Source organism: Augochlora pura, chromosome 5, assembly GCF_028453695.1.
Source record: "Augochlora pura isolate Apur16 chromosome 5, APUR_v2.2.1, whole genome shotgun sequence".
Taxonomy (NCBI): domain Eukaryota; kingdom Metazoa; phylum Arthropoda; class Insecta; order Hymenoptera; family Halictidae; genus Augochlora; species Augochlora pura.
Window position 1 is genome coordinate 2,894,985 of NC_135776.1, and position 17,169 is coordinate 2,912,153.

Sequence of the window (17,169 nt, forward strand, 5' to 3'; positions counted from 1 at the left end):
TCCGAAGAACATAGAATTCGCGGAGCTCGCCTCCGGCAATTATTATTACCGACGATTACACAATCTCGACTGGGACATCGTTTATCGACATGCACGCAGCGATAAAAACCGGAGACACGGTGCACCTGAGCAAATGCGAATTACACGTTATTCTTTTTCTTTTTTTTTGCCTGAAATGCAACAAGTGTATTTCTCTACACTATGTATCTAGTATGGCACTTTAGTATCGAGTGTTTGATCAAGAGTTTTTCCAGATAAGAGCCGAGCAATTTGTACAGACACGCGATCGTGGAAAAAGACGATTCGTATAATATATCACGGTTTACACCGCTTTCTACGCTAGTTTTTGCAATGTCAAATTACACGCGATGTCAATTGATCCTTTCGCTGTTGTACGACGCGTTCGGATAATATAATTGCTCTGTTGTTAACCCTTTTGTTCGATAACATCGTGCCGGGTTATGTTGCGAATATATTTGGAACGCAAATAAATCGAAATTAAATTTTGCCCATCTATTATTAACATTCGCACGTTGAAGCGTACTAAATAAATTATAATAAATATAATACGTATTATGTATTATAATAAATACATTACGTAATATAAAAAAATATTATATAATAAGTATAAATATAAAATAAAAACAAGTACTAAATAAAATATAATAAAAATAATACGTATTATGTATTATAATCAATGCATTACGTAATATAAAAAAATATTATATAATAAATATAAATATAAAATAAAAACAGTTGTCGGATATCTGGTTGGATGAACATTCAATTGGCCGTTCAGTGGGCAGTTTCAATAATACACAACGATGTTTACCGATTCGCCATAATGCCGGTAGTCGGACCGTGGACGGAAACCACGGAATTAGGAAGAATTAGGGAGAATTAGGCGAGCTCGCGGACCGTGCAGCGTGCAATTAAGAAGCCGGCTGTTTAGAATCGACTCTGCGGTGCTCGACTGACAATTAAAGGTCGCAAGCGAGCGAATCGGCGAACGCGCGAATGCGCAGTGGGGCTGGAAATCAGTTTACCGTGTCTACGACCAATTTTCCATAACTGCATGATTATTAATTATAATTCGTTACTTATTTATAATATATTAAATTACGACATATTTATTAATGCGTTACCGCATGTTTTCAGGTTATAGCACGGTTGAGACTATACTTTGAGTCGACGTTAGAATATTTTCCTCAGGGAATTTAATAATGTTTGAGAGCTCAAATTAAAGCTGAAAGTGTCTACTTTAACTTAGTATACGATAAATAAAAAGAAGTCGTGATAGTGTACTTAGAAATTAAAAAGTTACTAGGGGTAACACGAAGTGCCAGTCTCGATTTAGAAAACAGAAATAAGGAAAAGTTCCTGTTGATTATAGGTTATGTTCCCGTGGGTATTTAGTAACTTAATTTAGCTTAAAATAAAGCTGAAAGTATCTACTTTAATCCAATATACAATGAATTTAAAATTCATCGCGTATTGGATCTATAAATTAAAAAATGTTTATGACTAATTACGAAGTGTGACTGTCGACTCGTTGAGCTGTAATAAAGACAACTTCACGCCAACAATAAGCAATGTCTCCATGAATATTTAATAACCTAATCTAGCTGAAAACAAAGCGGAAAGTGTATATGTTGACTCTGTATGCAATAAATTAAAAATCCTCGCCGACGTCGCATTTAAAAATTGAAAAATACCGACGACGACGTCGAGACAAGCCATGGGGCTTTAGAGAAAAAGTTCCAATGAATGTTAAGTTAAATAATAAAAAAATCAAAGCTGGCGATATCTGTTTTAACACGGGGCAAATTAAATCAGCAGATATGACATAACCTATTCGCAAAATTCATTCGCAATCTTCATTTCACACGAGGTTCCGTGATTTAAAATATACATAAACATTTACCGATTGCATAAACAATCAAGATCGAATTTCCACGACGCTGAAGAGAGGTTCTTCTGCGGAGCGGCGACGATTAGAGGAGCCGTGATTCGATGTTCTAGCCTACATATATCCGTACGTGTCTCCCCGTTGATTAGATTTGACGCGACAATTGCCGGCCGCGGATGCGCCTTAATGCTCCCTTATTGTTGCCGGTGCAATCTTTTTGTTGCACGGACTGAGAGAGAGAGAGAGAGAGAGAGTCGAAGACGAAGGCCGGATAGGCCAGCCCCCATGGGGATGGGAAAACCGCGTCTTCGAACGGGGCACGCGCGCGCGATCCGTCGTCGCCGTGACCTCGTTGTTGTTGCGCGCGTCGAATTATGGCGTACCCGATCCAGAAAATCATGATCGCCACACGTGGATACGAAAACACAGCCCTGACACAACCTGTTTTCGACTTTCGCCGATCGCAGAACAGAAGCGCGACCGATTTCGGAGCTGAATTCCAACCGATGATCCGATCGCCACCAACGCCTGCGTTGCAGCCGCCTTTCCAAGGTGATCTAACTATAACCGGATCGTATTCGGTCGAGAAAGGATTGTTTTCGACTCCCCGTGCCGATCATTACGCAGAACCTGATTTTACCAGTCGTATGACGTGCGGTGTCATCGCGCTGGGATTCGGGACTTTTAAATGCGCGCGAGTGGTTATTTATGGCGCGGATTTCGACGCGTTCGCGCGGAACTGGGACGCTTGCGAAACACGCGGTTTGGGGTTTCTTTTTATTTCTACTGTATCTCTTCTGTATTGTTAACCCTTTGAAAGCGAGTCTATGATTTACACGTTCCATTTGTTATATTAATTTAATTGTGACTCTGCCATAAATACTTGAAATTCGCGATTTAATTAGCAAACATCTACCGAGCAATAATATGGAACAATATTCACGATATATTTATAAAATAAAAGCAGGAAAAATTGAGGGTGCGCACCCTTAGTTGTACCAACCCCCAAGCCACGCAACGCGTTTCCAGTCACCGTCTGCTTGGTACAGGTCGAGACGAAAGTGATTAATTAATTACTCGATGCAACGTTTCGAACCTCCTACGCCCCCGTGGTGCGCACGTCGTAGACGTCCTGTTCGTTCATTAAGAAGTCAATATCGCGAGGTTAACTATGCCTTTCTTATCGTGATTAGACGGTCTATTAGAATGCCCTCGTGGAAGCATCGATTAGGCTCGTTTGGTGAACGGGCACGATGCCGAAGCGTCTTCTGCGACATCGTCCGAGACCGAATGCGATTTTGATCATTTTTTCTTATCTATAAAAAAGGGAAATTTTCTAATGCAACTTAGCTCGAATTAAAGGTGGAATTGTCTGCTTTAAGATAGGGTAAATTAGATTAAATAAAAATCGCGGGTATTCTTTGAAAAATTAGAAAAACTCGAACCGTGACAGAATTGAAAAATCGATCGCGGAACCGAAGAGAACATTGCATTTTACGTAAAGTTCTCGTAGAGCGATTTTGTTAAAATGGGGCTCAAATTAAAGCTAAAAGCGTCTACTTTAATACAGTATACGATATATTAAAAAAAATCGCGGTGTTGTATTAAAAAATAGAAAATACTGACGATTCGAAGGGTCGAGCTTTGATGAAATCTTCAACCCCATCTCAATTTACATTTTCGTACGACTTTTTGAATGCCGTTTAGCCTAAATTACAGCTGAAAGTATCTAGTTTAACGCAGCACCCAACAGATTGATGAAGAGGCGAATCATTTTTAAAAAAGTGCATAATCGCGGAGCTCGGACACGCCTGTATTGCATCGTCCGTGGTTGCGCAACGGCTTCCGTTCGCGAGCAGAATCACGCTTTTCCCCGACGAGTCACCCGGCTCCAACGACCAGCTCTAATGACAGGGGTGGCGCGGGGGTGTCTAATTGATACTCGAATCCCGATCACTGTGTTTCGACCGGCGCGGAGCGGAAGATACGGCGCGGATCTGCGCGGCCTCGAGAAAATTGTTACACCTTCGAGCGTGGCGCATCGATTTCGAAGCGTTTCCGTCGTTCCCTTTTTTATGCCTTTTACCGATCGACTTACCGAAACACGTATGGGCCGAGCTCCTCCAGGATCGGCTTCTTCCCCTTCTCGTGGAGGTCCTCGGGGTTCGTCCAATTGAAGAAGTAGATCTTGAAGTACATCGGGGGCAAGCTGCTGGTGTCGTTCCATATATGGAACTCCTTCGACGTCGGTGACAGTGGCATCTCCTGTCGTAACATTATTTATAACTTGTTAATAGACCAAAGGAAATTTATAAATCAATCGAGCGATGTTTAACATATAAACTATATTTATTTGAACACAATCGCGGCGAACTTCGCGCTTCTTCGATTAAAAAGGCATTTAATATTCGTTATTAATTTGGATCTTTTTTCTAGGAAATCTGAAACGAGCCATCGATCCGCCATTTTGTATAAGCTTTTGGTATAGTTCCATAATGCTGCTCGATTTTTTTCCGCCTGTTTCAAAGAACAATACAGTTTCTATTGTACAATACATTAATACGTATAAATGAACTTTTTCGAAGGGTTCATCAGCGACGATGGATATCAGAGACTAAATTAAAAAGTTGTTAAGAGAATTGCATTGTAAACCTTGCTCGTTCTTTAACGGCGTATCAATCGTATCCTTGGCGTTGGTTCGAGCCAGTCGCGACAGGAAAGCCTTATCTCGAGCGTATTTCGATTCTGTATCTGACGCTGCTCTTTTATTCTCGAGCAGAGCACGCTCCCGTCGTATAATCAGAGTCGCGAACGACGCATCGTTTTCCATCGCCGGGAGCCGAGAATTTGTATTGGATGGCCTTTTGGGTTATCTGTCGGTCGTATCGCGTCTTCGAAAAATCGCGTCTCGGTCGGCGCTGCGCGCGCGCGCGCGAGATGAAAATGCCGAGAGGCGAGCAAGCGAAAACGCAGCTAGCGAGCGACGACGCGCTCTCTGCGTCGGCTCGACGCACCGAAAATTTATACGAAAATAGAGGCGGTCTGGTCGGCGTCTGGGCGCGATTGGAAAATTGGACGATTGTTCAATTAATTAAGCCTGCGTATCGACCGGCGCGCTTCTAAGATTATTTTATAAGGAATCGACGGTGAACAATTTTTCCGCGCGTGTTTGTCGTTCGATTTATCACGAATATTTATATAAAATAAAAATTGATATAACTAAATAAAAAATTCAGAAAGTATACAATTGTTTCTTTGCTGTTTTTTAATTATTTTATCGTACTGAAGCAACGGTATATCTAAGACGAAATATATTGTTTAAATTAAAATACAATATTTCAATAGTTTTAAATGCTATACATCAGAAACGTGTGAACAATTTGTAAAGGTTATCTAATTATGCCGACTCACTGAAACTGAATTCGCTTTTTTAATCTAAACGATTTCCATTGCACATGACTCAGTGCACTGCGCTGCTTGTAAAATTATGCTGCATGATTCACGCAACTGTTACACTTTCAGCAGTTTTTTTTGCCAATCATATTTCAATAATTTTTATTCAAAGTTACTTGGATTATTTTTTAAATGATTAGAAAACGATAGAAATTAATTCATTGTTATCACCTGTCACTATAGTCTCGCTAAGAACGATTTTATACTAATTTCTTCTCGAATAAGTAATTTAAATATCGATTATTAATTTCATCGTCACATGCCGCGGTCATTTCTCGAAATCCACAAATACCAAACCAGAACGACTAGTCAGCCTCTCACTTTTTCTTTCACAAATTCCTGATATTAGAAGAATGCTTTTGTCCGAAATTTTTACGCGAAGTTCTCTTCGCTGAAGCACACCTATTATAATAAAAATCGTACGAAGATTAGATAAATCCATTGCTATCGAATGATATACATTACATCATATACATATATGATATACGATCTTTATAGAATTTACATTTTCTTTTTTATTAGGTTTTTCATTTAATCAGTTGCTTCCACTTTTACAGCTTATCAGGATTTGAATAATAATTATTCTTAATATCGTATAATTTTTCTATAGAATAATTATATTAATTATATAAAATTTTTATATTAATTATATAATAAGTATGAGCGTAGATTTTACGGAATATAAGACATTTTATGGAATATAAAACAAAGTAAGACATAAGAATAGAGAAAGGGGTTAGAAGGTGGTAATTAAGAGGTTGCCTACCTTCTGGAGGACGTGGTGCAGGATGGCCGGCCAGGAGAAGTACAGGCACGTGCCGGTGACGATCAGGAGCAGGCCGAGCAGCCCAAGGCCGACGGATTTGTTGGTCCAAGGCCTCATGGTGACGGTCAGTTTCTCGCTCGTCTCCTCAGCATGTGTGATCCAGGTCTGTTGTATGTGTTCGCGCCGGTGTCGGGTCTGGCACTCGGCCGACGGTGTCCGTTTACGTAGCGCGATGCGTGGCCTGGCGGAGGACAACACAAAAACCGTCTATCTAATCAGTCGTTCTGTCGTGAGAGCTATCCTCCGCTTTTCCGACGCGCGATAGAAACCCGTCGGAGAGGTCTTTCTTGAGCCGCGCGGGGACTATACGTTCGAGCCGCGCGCGGCAACGGTTCACAGTCACGGGAAGCGACAGTTTTGTCGCCGCCAGCGACGACAGATCGCGCGGAGCAACGTGACCGTTCCCGTCTCCGGCCACGGCGATCAATTAGCCTTGTGCACGCTGACTCGCCGATACTGCGACGCTCCGATCCGCGAATCCGGAAAACCGACGATTATGCTCGATCGTGTACGATTTTCAAAGACCGGCGGATTCGATCTCGACGAATTTTATTCGAATTTGGTATGGAATGATATTTTTAAGTCTGAGAAACGACTGTTTCAATTTGAAGGAAATGATCGATGGAATTTGAGACAACGATTGCATAAAATTTAATTAAACAAACAACTGCTAGAAATTTGAATAAAAGAAATAACGAAATAAAATGAAAAGAAATAACGAAATAAAATGAAAAGAAACAACCAAATAAAAAGAAAAGAAACAACCAAATGAAATGAAAAGAAACAACCAAATGAAATGAAAAGAAATAATTGTTCCGCGCTAAAAACAAGAAGCAACCAGAACATGGCAACAAGAAAACGGCTGTGCGAAATTGGAACAAGAAATGACGCGATATTACGTTCAATATTAAATTATGCAAAGCGACTGGTTTAACATAAAAATATGTCCGAGAAAATAAAAGATAATTCTATTCGCAATGAAAATAGGAAATGCTTATTTGAAATTCAAATAGAAAAGTAGGAATATAAAAAGAATTAGCGTCCGCGACAATAAAAATAACGAGCGCTCGTAATGTTTCCGTGCGACTAATGACCAAGCGACTGCTAATTCACGCGCGATCCTCTCCGTTGCGTATCGGCCGCGAAAGGGTTACGATTAATTGCCAAGCAACGATCCGAGATACGATCCGTCGCTTACTTGTCGTTGACTGATCGAACAATTAGCGGAAGTCGGGGATCGATTAACGAAGTCGCGGTGTCTCTCGCGGAGTAGCGCATAGGAAAAGATAGCTATAGTGTAAACGATAGGAGTGCTCGTTCTGCAATCGTTCGCGACCTTGGCGGAGAAAAGATGCGATCGGTGCATCGCTGGAGCCGATTCGATCGCGTAACCTGCACGCATCGCGGCGGCTGCGATGCGTTCCGTGAACCGTTCGCGATCGCATAATGCAACGAATGAGCATTCTAAATGGGCAACACATATACACATATATATATATACATATAGACACATATTTATCGTTTTATATTAATCAGAAATAATTAAATTATGATTTTACCGATTTTGGAATTAATATCTCGATTGCCGCTGTCTAAACGTATTAATTAAAATTGACTTAACATATCGGTATATGTTATCAGATATAATTAGTATAAAATCTGGAGTATAAAATAATTTACATACATAGATTTTTTTTAAGGAAATTGTACATGTTCGTAATAAATAAATCGAAAAGTAAAAAAGTGAAACATTAAATCGCGAAATTAGTTAACCATGCTTTCTGAACATTATTTAATTTAAAATTACATTAAAACATTATTTAAAAGAAGGAAAATAATGAGAGCACGGCGTGCATGTTAATTTGACAAACCAACACGATGCCACAGAGCCGACAAGAATCTTTGCAATCGTTGTCGCATGATCTCCTTCGTAACGAATATAAACGATCGCCTGATCTCCTCCGTATTACCATTCTTCGAACATCAACCACGAAGCTTACATAGTTACTATATCAATTATCGCCTGTACAATAGTCGTCGTATGAAAAATGTAACTAGCTCCCGACGCGGCCTTTTTTTTCTTCTTCTTCTTCTTAGCCATCGACGACGCTGCGATTCGTCGCGAAGCGACAAACCGGACCGTGCATATGCAAAGCGGTAAACAACGTGTGTGTCGGCGTGTTCGTATAAATCACGCGTTCTTTTCCGATCATCGGTTGTCCAATCAGCCGGGACCGGCTCGTTAACGATATTTGCCCGTAAACTTTGCTCGACCAGAATCGTAAACCTTTTTTACCTCCACGACGGGATCGCGTCGCGTTCGAAGCTCGCGTCCGTCGCCGGTCGTCAACGTCCATCAAATCCGTCGTTTAAGGTTGAACATCCGCGCGGAAAAAGCATCGACACGTGCGCGCGTTAACAGATAATCGCGAGGTTTTTCCTCGATGTTTGATTACAGGGATCGTTATCTTAGACACCGGTGTTAATTAATTTGCAGCGGATCGACGATGATGCCGAGAGATTCGGTGACGAGTGATCGAAAGTCGATGCGACGGGAAGCAACGATCCGACGGCGAAGCAACGATCCGACGGCGAAGATAACGTCGAAAGCTTTATCGAAGAGCTCTGCGTCAATAAGAGGCCTCGTTTCCATTCATTTATTCAACGTATTACGAAATAAGCGCGGCGAGCAACGCGCCTCGGCTTTTTGTCGCGCGTGCGTGCGTCGAACGGGAACAATAAATCGCGGTGTTTCTTTTTTTTTTTTTTGTGCCGCTCGGATTCGATTCCGCGCACGCAGCGGAACACCGCTTCCTTATCTCCGCAAGCTGAATCCGTAAAACTCCTGTCCTTTATCGCTTTTCTTCTTCTTCTTTTTTTTTGTCCCCCCCTCGGAATTTTGACGAGCCGCGAATGCATCGACGTCTCGAACTGGCTCGGCTTTATGTAACCGTCTCTTATCTTATCTCGTCACCATTGGATACGCTGTCAAACCATTGAAATCCGAGACGCGCGGCTCGGAAAGGGGATAGGACTGCTTTCGAATTTCTGGCAACTTCTGATGTACTAAGCGCTGCCGTTGCCACGACGGTCAAGATTTTCGCTTCGAATTTTTACAGAAGTTTAGTTCGATAAATGTACTTTCCACTGGCGTAGGAGATTCTTTTTTATCGAGTTTATTTTCGTCGGAAAAAAATCTACAAAATGGCTCTTGAAAGGGGGATGCAAATCGCGATTTCGTTTTCATGCTATGAAATTTTTGAAAATTAATGAATAAATAATTAATATAAATGGAGCAGCGATCTTTTATGTTTTTATATAGGAACTTAAGGTTTTATTTATATATTCAGCTGAAGAACATTTACGTTTGCCGGCAGAGATTCTTCGAAACTGTTATTGTTGTTCAAGGAGCGACGACTATCGAATCTATGAATTTGATAAGGACGACCTTGTTCTCGTGAAACGGTGTACAAAGTGCCATCTAAAAATAGCTGAACACCTGTTCAAATTCGCCTAAACACCGGCACACCTGACCGATCATCGAAGGCAATTGTTATCTAACTAAATCCACGGCGTTGATTCGTCGAGTTAATCTCGAAAATATTCGGCCGCTAGTACAACCTCGACTTCTACGCCGTGTATTTATGTTAATTAATTACTTCTATTAACCCTTTGCACTCGAACTGTGACGATAAGCTTCAAGATTGTCGTACGATATTAAGATTAATTTTTTATAACAACAAACATGCCTATTTAAGAAACAAACAACTTTATGTACACATATTTCACTAAGAAGTTATTTGGAACGAGAATATGCACAAGTTCGAGTGCAAAGGATTGGATAAACAGCGCGGATACACGTCGTAGAAGTAAAGTTTAGAGTCCGAATACATTATCGAGCCACTGCAACTCCGTTCACGATAGAATTTCGAGCACGCGTCACGCGGTCGCGCAGCCTCGTCGCGAGTTTTTCCGCGATGCAAGCCGGGATCATCTTCATTCACGAACACGGTCCCTGCGGTTATCTCGTCGCAATGAACTCTACTCCCACGAGTCCGAATTACGACGGGATCGCCGGAGGGAGGGCGCGCGGCGAGACGCGGTTTCTTATAGGTCGAGTTTATCGCGTGTTCCTATTCCCGACGAAACCTTATGCACTTGGTCGCGACGAAGTCGTACGATGATAAAATGCCGGGCGCGTAATCGCGGCCCGTAGCATATTCGTCCGGGACCACGGTTTCGATCGCGCGACGATATCGCTTCACCCCCTTCGGGACCGACGCCGCCGCGATCCCCTAGATCCGCGATATCCCCGTTTCGATTTTCGTCGGCCAGCTGGAAAATTTCGCCGCGGTCGACGTCTTCTGTAAACAGAACGGTATCGCGCGCGGTTTGTCGCGGATACGGCGTATCCGTCGCGCAGATACGCCGACGTTTGATGTATGAGCCGAGTAATGAGAGGTCATTTATCGGTTCACCGTACCGTGGTGTTTGCCAACGAACGCGTCTTTTCTATGCCGGGGAACGATAGACTTGTCGAGCTTCCCGCGAAATAAAAATCCGCGAAGTCGTTCGCGAGAAATAGAAGTTGAACGCGCCACGAAATCGTTGCACGGTTTTTTATCATAGAATGGTAAAAAAAAATCGTAGAACAATTTTTAATAGCTCGTTGGAAAGAGGAAGGTTTGAGCTTTAAAATGGCGGTAATTTCATTCGGATAAAAAATTTTTGTAGGATTCTACAGAATTTTTAATTCATGGTACTTTCGGGACAGGCGAATTTATTGTCCGAGCTATGGCACGAATATTTAATTTATTACGACTTGTATAAATAATTTAGCGGAAAATGAACTATGTACTGTTAAAGTAGAAGCTTCAAGCTTCAAAATGAGATTAGTTTCATTGACGGAAACAATTTTTTAGCGATTCTACAGATATTTCAATTCACGGTACTTTCGAGAGAAGAGACTTTACTCTGTGAGTCATTGATACGATGTTTCATTCACTGCGGAGCCTCACAGAAAGTAAATAATGTGTTGCGAAAGTAGAAGCTTTAAGCAACAAAAACAGACCAATTTCATTGACGAAAAAAATTTTTTAGCGATTCTACAGTCGTTTCAATTTACAGCATTTTTGAGGACACTGTACTATACGAGTCAGCGTTATTTCTTCACTGCGACTTATACAATTATTTTATCAGAAAACGAACAACATATTAATAAAATAGAAGCTCCGAGCTTTGAAATCAGAGATCGCGGCTGCGCTTGGCAGCGAGACGCAGTTAAAATTGGCCAGCGCTTCAATGCTGCAACAATGTTGTGACATAGCAGACGATCTTGTGGACACACACGTGTACCATTTTGTAGAGACCCTCGCTGCCAAATTTGATCGTGTGGGACGAGTCGGGGGTCAGCGGGTCGAAGCCCGGTCCCCCGAATCGTTTTGTTGTTCGCCGTTGCAATTGAGCAACCGTATAAATTGTTTCCTCGTTAGCCGTCACGGTTTCCTTTCGAGATAAACACTGGGACGAAGTGTCGCTAATAACGGACTCCGCTTATCGGTCGCCTCCGTATCTTTCGCGCTCGCCTACCCCGGGACCTTTTCTATCTATAGCGGCGTTTCCACGCGCGCTAGTCGCTTTTGTACGCCCCGCGAAAAACAACAGACGATCGACGGCGTCGCGACGAAACGCACACGCGACTACGCGGGCCTAAGTGGTCGGATGTTTGCGCAGAGGTTTCCTTTTCAGAAAAGAAATCGGAAGTCGCGAGTGGAATTCGACCGGCTTGTCATCGATTCGGCAGACGCTCGTGTACCGAGGGTCGTGAGCAAAAACGTTAATCTCCTGCGAGACGGTTGCTCGAATATTTACAACTTCCAGAACGGAAATTTCGTATGCTAGGTTCTCGGAAACGTTTCGTAATGAATCTATTTCAAAATAAAGCGCAATTCTTTTAGAACGTATATTACGTTATAGATAGTATACTCGCATGGTATATATGTATATATAATATTATAGTGTTTGAGATAATAGTTTATTCGGTATTTTAAATAATGATTTATTCGGTATATTAAACGACGATTTATTCGGTATTTTGGATAATTATTTAAAGGAAACGAACACGTATTATATTAAGAAAACTGTAATGATATTGAAAAATAATATTGATTAAAATATTGATTGAATTACTGATTAAAATACTGACGTAAAATACTGATTAGAATATAAATTAAAATATTCGTTCAAGTCGAACGAGAAACACTCGCGTTTAGAAAATTCCTACAACGAATCTCCGTCGCGGCCTCTACAACGCAAAGGGTTGAACAATAAAAAATCCTTGCTCACCGCGAATGGAACCAGTTCCCTCGACACCGTGGTTCCTCGAGAATCCCGTCTCTGTGCCGCTGCCACCAGAAAGCGTCGCCCTTTCAGTCACGATTCCTGAACGGCAACGATCCGAAAGCGAGCTTCGACGACGGCACGACGAGACGATGACAACGACGACGAGAGCAAGCTCAATCACCTCGCGACACGCGTGCGACGCTGTATACGGCGCGACTGTTACTGGCTTATTCAATAAATCAACAGGCAGCACGTAATATGTATATTGGCCGTATCCCCACCCCCCCTCTCCACTTAGGGAGAACTTTTCTCTGGCGCGGTTCGTCGACGGCCTCTTCACCCCGCCTCGACCCCGGTTCGGCTCGAAGAATTTTCTCCCCCATAACCACTCGATGGACTATCCCCCCCGGCGCTCCCTCCTGACACAAAGGATCCCCGCCGTGTTATCTTCCGTAAACCGAACGCGAAACCGCGGATCCGACGACCGGGATCAATGGATCGCGCGCGGAACCGCTTCGCAGATGGCGGTTCGGGCGCCGATTAATTGCAACACGTGCGCTTCGTTTCGATTGTTTTTCTTTTTTCTTTTTCGTTGTTCGTTCGATTCGCGTGTTTTTATGTTGGATACGTTTGATTGTATGATAGTTAATTTTATATGTATTTATGCGCATGGTTTTATGATTATTCAATGTGATCGTCAAGTTATTCCTCGCGTCGCAGTGAAACGGTGATAAATTTGTTTGTTTCAGTTGCACGGATTTATTATAGATGTTGTATGTTAATGAGGAAAGAGTTCGCAACAATTTGCATCGATTGGCAGACGATCGAGATTCCTATCGAGCCGATTAAATCGCGTAATTCGTTAAATTAAACAAAGTACACGTAACCCGGGAACTAGACGAGATCGTAAACGGCGCGCTGCATAGCAAATGCAAATTGAAAACGTCCGACAATTTGCAGCGCGCCATCGTACATACTTAATTTGTCGCATAAATAAAATACCGTGTACCGAGACACGTCTTCGCGTCTTGGAACGATCTATGAAAGATCGGTCGTCGCTCGGTCGAATTTTAAAACCTCCTCCGCGAGAAAAATTACCATAAGTTGCGCAACGTCCGCGCTTTGAAATAGTATACCTCTTGAAACTTTAAACCGATCGGCGCCGCCAAAGAAAAAATGCCTAAACGTCGGCTGCCGGACAGCTGAGAATCGTTTCGGAAGTGGACGCGCGCGTTGCCCGAGGAATTGGGCTAACATTTCACGGTCTTTCCGCCAATATTCGCGTCGGATCGGTGCCAGACGCGAAGAGCCGTCTGCGCCGGTGTCCCGAGCGTGCGAATCAACAGAGCGCCGTTCACGAGAGAGAAACGGCCGCCTCCGAGAATCGAGCACGAACTTTTGGCACCGCGCATTCATTGGCTGGCAAAGTTCTTGACCTCGAGAGCGGCCGGCTTCTTACGTAACTAATTTTATTATCGCGACGCGATCCGACCGAGCTCTCTCTCTATCTATCTCTCGTCGTTGATAATTATCGTCCGAGCCGCGATCGATGCCCGCGTGTCTCTCGATCCCTGGCGTCAACGCGGGCGAAATCCGCGACGATCGATCGCGGAGACGAAAACGTATAAACAACGCCGCGCAAGTGGCACACTAACCAGTTCTCTCGCAAAACGAAGTCATGGTCAGCTGATCTTCGCCGGATCCAGCTGAATTCGCCGGCGTGGATCCTCCGAAAGTGATGACGTCATTGGTCAGCCTCGCTTTCTTCGATCGATTTCCTTTCTCTCTCTCTCTCTCTCTTTCTCTGTATCTCTCTTTGGATAGCAGCTACGAACGTCCCTCGAATCTTGGCGATCCTCTCTTACGAAACCCCTTTGCGATGTGGACTATGGATTTGCATTTGTTTGTTCTATTATTCCGCGGATTTGTATATTAGTCGAAAGAGTGGAATTCTTGTGGAAAAGGGTGTCAATAATAATGAATTGCAAGTAGCGAATGCAAGGACAGAATTATTAACATATACTATTTACTTTGATAGATTTACTTAGATTTAATTAGACTCGTCTAGATGCAATTAGAAATAATATTATTGAACCAGCTTCTATTGAGATCTTATTAAGATAATCAATTAATCGACGAGTTTCCTTCGAGATTTTATGTCACGGAAAAATTTTGGGATAAATTTGTACACGAGGATTCTACTCTGGTATTTATTTAAATAAGCGGATGATCCTTGACCAAGATCTCGTGTCTCGAAACATCGACAACGATGTGAAATTATCGAAAGAATCACAATGGAGATCGCGTTTCGCAGAAGAGTCCACAGTAGAGAATACCACAAAGAGATTTCACTGTATATTTGCTAGAATGACTCGAAGAAAAGCTTGGCTCCTGTCAAGACCACGAGTCACAGAAAAATCTACAAATCAAACAGATTCTACCGATGTATTTGCTAAAGTGACTAGAAGCGAGGCTGAAGTTTTTCGAAAAATCTCGAGGCGGAGAAGTTAACACGGTACTATAAGATATACCGAAATTAAATGTGAATTAATAGCGAAGATTTTTAGTTGCAGTAAATTCCACGATAATATTTGGCAAATTTGTTGCAATATTTACTAAGTGTCGGAGGAAAAGGAGAGCGGTATCCTCAGTTTACGGAGACACCCGATATCCGGGGGTGCATCGTCGTGCCGCGACGAGTCCTGCTCTAAAACTGACCGTTCGTCTCGGGGGCGCGAAAGGGGTGCGCGCTCAGGACAGGTGACAAGCCCCAAAAGTGCCAGCCGTAACCCCCCTGTCCCCGGCCCTCCCACGACGCGTCGCGTCGGCCGATCTACGAGTCTCAAAGCCGTTGATCTCTTCATTGCCAAAGCGGAATCGTCTGCTCCCGTCTGCGGCTCGCAGGACGCCGCTTCTGTCCGTTAATTAACCCGGCAATTCCGTTTCGGTGAACTATGACCTACCCCATCTGATCGTCTGCTCTCCCCTTCTTCTTCCTCCTTCTTCTCTTCCTCCTCCTTTTACCAATTGCTTGCGCTCGCTCTTTGTGCGGCCGACCGACAGATTTTCCCTGATTTTTCCGGCGGTGGCAGAATCTATCGACCATTTTCATCCAATTTTTCAACGATTTTTATCCAATTTTTCAACGACTTTTCTTCAATTTTTCGACCATTTTTATCCAATTTCTCCACGACTTTTGTTCAATTTTTCGACGATTTTTGTACACTTTGGCAAAGCCAACCCTTGTTCTATTTTTCATAGCGCAGAGTTTTTTTCCACTACTTTGTTTGCATTTATTTTATCAGATTTGTACCGTATTGAGTTTGTATAATATTTGAATCATTTGTATTTTCACGTTTGTCTAAAAAACAAAATTACTGACACACTGCTTATTAAAATGATTATAGACAGTAAGGAACAATTTATTTCTCGCAAACGATGCAGAAAATTGCTACGGCGCGTACGACAGAACTTTCTCACGTCGAAGAACCCGTCGCGTATCGCCAACGTCGAGATAATCGTCGAAAAAAATCTTGACTTTTCCGGGGCATAATCTAAAATTAGACTCTAAACAGTCCGAGGAAAAATCGTCGAAAATAAACCCAAGCCCCTCGGTTGAATGATTCCCGATGAAAGGCGAGAGCATCTTCAGCCTAACGCAAAGACAGCGTATACACTTTGATCAGCCGGGCTAGGCGTGTTTGAGTTAGATAATCGTGAGTCGGTCGCAGCAGCGGTATGTACAAACTGGCTATCTCGTTCATTTCCGATACGGACTACCTGCGGCGAGAGTCGAGTCATCGTTTCGGCTTTCTTCGCCGGCTTACTCGTCCGTCGATATCGTCGCCCGATAAATCGTTAGTTCTGGCTGGCCCTAATCTCGCCGTTCCGGCAATTATCAGCCGGAGCGCATACAGGGTGTCCCAGAAATGTCCTTCAATCCGGAAATAAGGGATACCCGAGACCGTTTCAAATGATCTCTCCTTTAACGAAAATACGATCCGCTGCTTCGTTAATAAATAACGAGGTTAATAGTTAACGACGCCTCGGAGAAAATTTTTATAAAAAAAGAAGTTGCTTCGAATAATTTCAGGACTACCTGTACACGTTTCGCGAACCGTCTCCTATTAACCGTCGCAATCTTATCTCGCCTGGCTGCGTCGAATTTGCCGGGCGATGTTTACCGCTACTCAACCCGTTCGTTTCTAATTAACAATCACGATCGTATCGATCGTTATCGACTTGCGCTCGACCGATAATGAACGCTTGTTCCGCGCGAGACGGAGACGCCGGCTTTCGACGACGTTTCGACGACGTTCCCTCGACGCGACGCGCTTGCTGATGAAACACTATCTTACCGTGGATCATCGACTATCTTCGGATGCTTAGGAAACCCTTCAAGGTGCTGTGTATTTGTAAGAATAGCCTGGCATTACACGCGATTCTGGTTTCCCACGGGACAAAGCGTGCCGTAAGCCGATTACCCGAGGTGATGTCTGCAATTTCGGGGGACAACACGACGGTCACGCGTGCCGCGGCCATTGTTTCCAACCCCGCCTTGGATGCTTCCGCGTGATCCGGAGTATCTCGTTATTCAACCCTTTCGCGGCTCTGTCGGCCAGATCTGGCGCAATGTAAT

General features: G+C 43.1%; 1 protein-coding gene across 1 annotated transcript; it reads right to left on the reverse strand.

The window, feature by feature from the left end:
• Window positions 1-55: 55 nt before the first annotated feature.
• On the reverse strand, window positions 56-12,768 carry LOC144469969 (protein peste). The gene is made up of 4 exons (XM_078180722.1): window positions 12,534-12,768; window positions 6,129-6,369; window positions 4,008-4,174; window positions 56-125 (listed from the first exon to the last, which is right to left on the reverse strand). Exons 2-4 carry the CDS (start codon window positions 6,243-6,245, stop codon window positions 56-58), a joined length of 354 nt encoding a protein of 117 aa, XP_078036848.1. The 5' UTR covers window positions 6,246-6,369; window positions 12,534-12,768.
• Window positions 12,769-17,169: the final 4,401 nt, after the last annotated feature.